The following is a 7,624-nucleotide window of genomic DNA, read 5'->3' as shown; positions in this document are numbered from 1 at the left end:
TTAAAAATGTTCTTTATGCCTTTAGTTTGGATCTCCACTTTCTTTCTGTCCCAATGATTCTCCGGTTTGTTCTTTTAGAGTTGTCCTAGAGCTCTCGTACACTGTGTTCCTGCTCTGTAACTTTTCTCCTTACTGCCTTCTGTGTATTCAAGATCATCTCGCCTAAAAATCGTCACTGCCCAGAGTTCTGTCTTCAAGGGCTGAGGTTCTGTTTTCTACACCATCTAGTCTGTTATTGATACCTTCATGTGAGTTTGTCATTTGATTGATCTTGTCTTTCGTTTCTAGGCATTCTGCTTGGTTTCCTTTCACTATTTCTATTTCTTTATTAAAATGGTCTTTCATCTCCTGCAATCACTCTCTTAATTCCTTCCTTAGATCTTCTTTTAGTTTGTTGAACATTTTGTTCATTAATTTATTATCATGTTTTCCTGGGTTTTTGTCCCTCTCACTCCCAGTGGATTCCTTAGTTGGAGGTTTGTGGGTTGGGGGTGGATTTTTCTTTTTGCCTGTTGTCTCATGTTTCAGAGGTGTTGGTCTTGTGCCTCAACTGAAGTGGTTTCTTCTACTTTCTTTTTTTAGGGCACAGCCTCCAGTTGCTAAAGGGTCCTAGGGTGATCTGGATTGAGATCTCCTTAGTTGTGGTGTCCACAGCCGTTGGGTTATTTCACTCTTTTTCTCTTAGAGCAATGATGTCTGTAGGGGGACCTGAGGGCCGACCCTTAGCTGTTTCCACTTGGGGCTCTCTCATAAGTTTGAGTTTTTGTCTATTCTGTTCTTTGTATTGAAGTCTAGCTGAAGATTGAGTGTCATTAATTTGTATGTGGAGCATGGTACACTGTCTTTGGGTTGAGTTTAGTTGAGCAGCAGAGTTTCTACCCTGTGAACTTGTAGTGTCCCTGTAGGTTTCTAGTACCTCACAGAATAGGGGGAAGTAAATAATAGCAACAACTAATGCAAACAGTATTAAACCATATACTTGGCTCTTGCTACAACATCTACAATGTTAAGTGCCAAACACACACACACAGACACAAACACAAAACGAAAAATGATAGAGTTTTAACTTTATTTTTCTACATTTTCCCACCAACTTTTGTTAAAAGACTGTCTTTTCTCCAAGCTGTGCTTTGGGCACCTTCCTCAAATTTTACCAGATGGATAGGTTGGCACTGCACTTCTGTAGTACAGTTTCAGATCAAGCATTGTGAGGCCTCCTGCTTCACTTTTCTTGCTTAGTGTTGCTCTGTCTATTCTGGGTCTCTTATTCTTCCTCCTGAATTTAAGAATTGTTTGTGCTCATTCTGAAAAGAATGCATTGTGACAGGAATCGCCCTGAATCTCTGTATTGCTTTTGGTAGTAGTGGCCATTGTGACAATATTAATTCTGCCCATTGAAGAACGTGGGCTGTCCTTCCATCTTCTAGGTCATTTTCAATTTCTTTCTTCAGTGTTCTCTAATGTTGATTGTAGATCTCTTTTACCTCCTTGGTTAGAGTAATTCCTCCAAGAGGTTCTTTTTTTTTTTTTTTTTTTAACTTATTGTGAATGGGGTAGTTTTCCTGATTTCTGCCTCATCTGAATCATTGTTGGAGTATAGGAAAGCTATTGATTTGTGGGTGTTGATCTTCTGCTACTTTGCGGAATTCATTTCTAAGCTCTAGAGGTCTTCTGGTGGTTTTTGGATCTTCTACACATAGGATCATATCATCAGGAAGCACTCTGCACACATTTTTAGTGAAGGGGAGTCAAGGAGTTTCAGGACATGAGGGACTTCACAGGAAGGCAGAGGGCTTTAGCTGAGGGGCCCTGGACGGCCCCAGGAGGACCAGGAGCTACTGCCAGGCTAAATCAGGACCATGTCCCAGGAGACTGCTGGTGAAGAGCTGGGTGAGGCTGGTGACAGAGTCTGGACAGCCACCAAGACCCTCCTGAGTGCTGCCCTGGCTTAGCTGCACAGCCTGGTAGGCGCTGACCAGGGGGGCTTTGGCCATTCCAGTGTGCAAGGGGCTGGCTGGACTGTGCTGGGGCCCAGAAAGCAGTGCCCTTGGGACAGAAGAGGGGTGGACTAGGGTCAGGACAGAGGGAGGCTGGTGGCGTGACTGGCACCCTCAATGTGCAGATGTGACTAGTTGACGGGTCGGAAAGTGAGGAGGGGAGAGGAGGCGGGTCTCAGAATGAAGCTGTACACCAACTTCACATCCTCTCGGACCAGTGTCTCCAGCCGGAAGGATTTCAGCACCTAGGACAGAAGTGGGACTTGCATCTGCCTGGGCAGCAGGCCCAGGTCCTGGCCAGCCTCCTGAGCAGCTACTCAGCAGAGCCACCCTGCTGCAGGGACAGGGCCCTGAGCACCCAGGTGGGCCTGGCAGTGGGTCCCGGAAGTGGGCCCCGGACCCTCCCTCGGGGCAAGGCCCCGGCCTGGCGGGAACACACCCACGTGGTGCGGGGAGGGCCCCAGGGTGCTTTCCGCAGCCCAGAAAGCTCACTCCACCCTGCACCTGAGGCCCCTGTGGGCCCCACTCTCCTCCACGCACCCATCACTACCCTTCTGCTGGCGCCGCCCAGGCCCACTCACGTGGTGCAGCAGCAGCAGCATCTCCACCTCTGCCAGGCGCCGGCCCAGACACTGGCGCACCCCAAAGCCGAAGGCCAGGTGGCGGAAGCTCTGCCGGCTGTCCAGCCAGCGTTGCGGGTTGTAGCACTCAGGACTCGGGAACAGCGCAGGGTTTCGGCCCATTGAGTACAGATACAAATGGACCAAGGTCTGCAGACAGGTGCACGGGGAGGTGTCAGCTGCCTGGTGAGGTGGGGTGGGAAGGGCCATCTGCTGGGTGGCCTCAGGGACTCACTCACCCCAGCTGGGATGTGGTAGTTCTGAAGCACCACGTCTGAGCTCAGGGTTCGCTCCACAATGCTACCTATTGGGTAGAGCCTGGCATGGGACACCAAGGGGCAGGGCCTCAGCTGTGTCCGGTTCCCTCCTCTCCCCCTGCCCGCTGCCCACCCAGGACCCCCAGGGGTGCAGGCAGTCCTGATCTCAGGGATGTGCTTTCTTGCCCCTGCTAGGCTCAGCGAAGGACACGGCAGGGTGGCCCAGGGTCTGAAGTCTGAAGTCCAAGCCCAGCGGAAGTGGCGTGCCCTCCCTTCAGCAGATGACAAAGAGCTGAGGACACGGATTCTGCGGCAAAGTCGCTCTTCCCTGTCACTCACCTCCAGTGGGCAGAGGGCCGGGCGGCTGGGGAGGTGTCAGAACACCTACCTCAAGGTCTCCTTGATGGCAGCCCGCAGCAGGGGCAGTTCTGAGGTGGCCCTCTGGGGGTTTCCGGAGATGCTGGCCTCTGCTGCCAGGCTCTCCTGGCGTAAGGCCTCCTGCACGTCGGGGTTCCGCGCCAGCTCAAAGAGTGTCATCAGCAAGGAGAAGCCTACCTGTAGAAACCACGGGGGCAAAGCTCAGGCCATGGCCCTGCTATGCCCCCAGTCCCTGGGCACCCCTCCCGAATACCTCCCCCAGAGGGGAAGGGCATGCCCGGAGCAGCACAGGGCCCTGGTACCCCAGAAGTCAACGTGCCAATATCCCCTTGAGGCCTTGCCCTGTGTCCTGAGGGAAAACCCCTCAGGTCCCAACCCAGGCCACCTCCTGCAGTCTCCTTGGACTGATTGGTCCTCATACCCTGCAGTGTAGACCTGAGGGACTGACCATCCACAGGAGTTACAAGATCTCTGGAGCCCATGTTATCTGTTCCCTGCCAATGGCTTATCTGCCCTGGCTGCGTTCAGGCCCCTGTGCTCAAACCTCATTGTCCTGCCCTGAACAGGCCTCCAGGACCCAATCAGGTCCTCTTCCTAGATCATTTCTGGTACTTCAAAATATCTGCTAGCCCCAGACTGAGATCTGAGGCTCCGCATCTCCAAAATGGTTCCTTCCAAGGCAGGGCACTTCTACAATGTCCTGAGCCACAGTAATTGTACAAGACATTTGTAGGGAGTCAGAAGAACTTCATGCACAAGTTGGGGTGAATGCAAGACTGACCGTGTCCACACTGCCTGCTATGAGTTCAATCGTGTTCGCCTTGATGGCATCTAGTGACAAGTCTCCTTGCAAGATCAGGTTCAACGGGATGCTAAACGCAGGCAGAGGGCAGCCTCTGGCAAGCTCCTGACACACCTTCTGGATGCAACTGTTGGCTGTAGGGAGAGGACAAGCCAGGCCTTGGTGTTGGGAAGGTCCTGCCACCATCGATCTGCACACCAACCCCAGCACCTCGTCTCCCTGCTCCTCTCCCCACACCTCAGCGCTGACCCAGCCCCAGCCACACCTCCAAACTCTGCAAGGACCACGAGGAGCCCGTGGCCCTGCCTGGCCCCAGCCCTCACCATACTCGGAGATGTAGTCCCAGGCTTGGAAGTGTTCCTGCCACACGTGGGGGCTCGTCCAGCGGGACAGGCTCTTGGGCAGGAATATGAGCTGAGCAGTGGAGTCGAACATGGCCTCCAGGGCATGAATGAACTTGAGGCTGCCAGGGTTCTGGTTGGGGCCAAAGAGGCCCAGCCGATCTCCAAAGAGAACGAAGTTGCTGGCTGCAGAAAGATGGCGTGCCTGAACCAGGCAGTCCTGGGCCTCAGCTGCGTGAGCAGCCCTCCCTCCCCACGCCTGCTGCCTCCTGACCCTTGAGGCCAGGGCGCCCCAGCCCACACCTTCGATGGCGTAGCGGAAGATGCTGGGCTGGGCGTCCAGGGTCAGGCTCCCCCGGGCATTCTGCAGCACCTGCTTCTTCAGGGCCTCTGAGAAGTCCCTGGCCACCGTGTCAACCATGGGGATGAACTTCTGCACGGACTTCACTGACAGCATGACTGGGTTCAGCCGTAGCCGGTTGAGTCTCCACTCAGCTCCATTCCTGCAGGGCGGACGGGCAAGGCTCAGGGGCTTCCCAAGCGTTCCGCCATCTTCCTGGTCCCCACGGGACGCAGGGGTCACAAGGTCACTGTGGGCCAAGGGCCAGGCTGCTGCCTGTCCTGGCCAGGCCTTATGCTCTCAGTGTCCTTCCTCTGCTGGGCGACGGCCACTGAAGGGTGAATGGGATGAGAGGCAGGTGGCCTAAAAGAGCTCGGAGGGTGGCCGGTCAATTCCTGGGGACTGCCAAGCCCCGTGCCAGGCACACCCGGAGCCCCCGTGAGCCCGGCCTGGGTGGACAGGCCTTTCTGCCACGGTGGGGGCTGACCTGAATTTGCCCAGCTGGCCCACTCCACGACCCAGACGGGAGAGGCCTGGGCTGACCCTTCACCTCCCTGCCCTTCCCCGTGGAGCCTGATGGTGCCTCTGGACAAGTGGCACCTCCTCTCTCCCTGGACTGTCCCCATCTTCTGTGGTGCAGGGTCCAAACTGAACCTCTCGCCACACCCACACACCACATCCCAGAGCACGTGGGCCCCGGGAGCTGCTGGTGCCAGTGGTGGGCGGGGCTTTGCAGCCTGAGCCACGATCGGGCCACACCTTGCTCCTCCTAAGGCAGTGCCTCCCATGCCCGAGGAGGAGACACGGTGCACAAGCCCTGCCAACATGTGGGCTCACACACACACACGCTCAGCGCTTCCTTCAGATGCCCTGGCTGCCCTTCCCCCAGACCTGCCCTTCCTATCTGGCCTCCCTGTCAGATGCCCTCCATGAGGGCCGGCCCAGGGGACTCAGGTGCACACTCCCTGCTCTTCTCCAGAAATCTGCTTCCTGACAGGGGCTGGTGACTGTCCACAGCCTGATGTTCTTCGTAGGCCTTACTGCTCTTGATGGCAACCTCTCTGCCGCTGGTCCACCCCAAGCACAATCTTCTCCCCTCTCCCTGTGCTCGCGTGGCCCTGTGCACAGGAAGGAGACAGTCCCGGGGGCAACCCACTCAGGGCCTTGCTGCTGAGCCAGAAGATGCCTTGGACCTCCCTCATCCCCAGCACTGTCTCCCCCAAAGTGAAGCTGGACTTTGATCCAGCATCCAAGGACCCGTGGGTGGTGAAACAGCCCTGGTGGACTTAAGATTCTGGCACATGCTTCCGATGGTACTGGGCCTGGGATTTCACATCTCGGGGCTGGTTTTCCGGCCCACAGGAAGGACAGCCACCTAGCAGTGGGTGGAGACTTGGGCAAAGGCCTAGGGCCCGAGGGTGCTCCCTTCAGGGAGGGGCTGCGTTCCCTGTCTGGCCTGTGCAGACACCCTCTACCTTCCTCTCCCACTGCCCTGTTCCCCTGCCCAGGACCTCCGTCATGCTTCCCACCGACACTGTCCACCCTCCCACACCGAGCCCAGGACGTGTGTCCTCGCGGTCTGCTGTCTTGCTCCCTCTCCACGTCCACCTCCAGGCTGTCAATCCCGCCTCCCTCCTCAACCCATTGGTGCCTCACAGCAAGAACACGCCCAGGGGCTTCTGTCCACGATGCTCTCTGTAGGCCATCCAGGGCTCCACGGGTATCCGCCAGGGTTGCCGGCTCTCCACCTGCAGCAGCTTCTCGGCGTCCTCAGGCAGCATCACAGATATTATCTGCTTTCTTCCCACGTCATACCTTGGGACAGTGCACAAAGCCCTGCTGGATCCCATGTCCCTCCCAGTGCCCTGGAAAACCAATCCAGACCCTGTCCTCTCTGACCTCACCCTTCTGGACGTGGGCTTGCTCCAAGTCCCCTGGCTTTCTACCTGAGCCCTGTCCCCCTCCAGTGCTTCTGCCTTCCGTCCAAGGGACAAGAACCCCCATGCTCCCTCCTTGCCTTGCTGGGGCTGAAGAACACCCAGGTCCCCTGGAGAGCACTGGCATCGTGTGCCCGGTGAGGGCCTGGGCAGCCAGCAGAGCAGGAGGCTCTGGGGATCCTCAGCGAGGGGCCAGCCAGGGCTCTACCTGAAAATGGGCCCCAGCTCCTGGAAGGTCCGATGCATGTCCAGGTGCATGTTCTCATGGCCCTTCTCCTTCCAGATCTGCAGCACCCTCAGCCACTTGTTGCCAGCACACTGAGGTATGGCCTCAAAGGGCAGCACTGCCTTGGGGGCCTGAGCCGTGCTGGTGCCCAGGGCTCTCACCCTGCCCAGGCACAGCCAGGACCCTGCCAGCCACACATCTGCCTTTGCCCTGAAAGCCATTCTGGTGCCCCCTCCAACCCGGTTCAGCCCAGTCCTTTTTATCTCACCCGAGGTTCTCTGTGGCCAAGGATCACGTCATGGAACAAATTGTCCCTGGACCTGCCTGAAAGATCTGGGGCACTCATAGGGGGGTGCACATTCAGAGGTGGAGGAAGGAGATGGTTGGGGCCTGGTCCCCATCTGCAAGGCTTACTGGGGGGTGGGATCTCACCCTGTGCAGGTCTGACGGGGGCCCACAGGGTGCATTCTTGGGACCACAGGTCCTTCTTCCCCATATTTGAGAAAAGACAGATGTTTGGGACGCTTATCTTATCAAGAGCCTTGACTATTCATCTCTCCTGGAAGACACATTGCCAGAGAAGGGACAAGTTTGTGCCGTTATCACAGTGACCACGTTTATTAACCTTTAAATTATTTTTTTGATCTTGACAAATAAAATCCTGCTTATGTGTGTTAGGCAACGCAGTGCTTGGCTGTGTGCACCCCTTGTGTCCTGGCTCGACTT

At 56.2% G+C, this 7,624-nt stretch overlaps 1 protein-coding gene across 1 annotated transcript; it reads right to left on the bottom strand.

Annotated features, from left to right (window-relative positions):
* Positions 1-2,128: 2,128 nt before the first annotated feature.
* Positions 2,129-7,119, bottom strand: LOC124991346 (cytochrome P450 11B2, mitochondrial-like). The gene is made up of 9 exons (XM_047562136.1): positions 6,881-7,119; positions 6,392-6,550; positions 4,699-4,898; positions 4,378-4,581; positions 4,030-4,188; positions 3,263-3,425; positions 2,857-2,935; positions 2,579-2,767; positions 2,129-2,242 (listed from the first exon to the last, which is right to left on the bottom strand). Exons 1-9 carry the CDS (start codon positions 7,117-7,119, stop codon positions 2,129-2,131), a joined length of 1,506 nt encoding a protein of 501 aa, XP_047418092.1.
* Positions 7,120-7,624: the final 505 nt, after the last annotated feature.

Source organism: Sciurus carolinensis, chromosome 1 (assembly GCF_902686445.1).
Source record: "Sciurus carolinensis chromosome 1, mSciCar1.2, whole genome shotgun sequence".
Lineage (NCBI taxonomy): Eukaryota > Metazoa > Chordata > Mammalia > Rodentia > Sciuridae > Sciurus > Sciurus carolinensis.
This window is presented reverse-complemented; position numbering and strand designations above follow the sequence as displayed.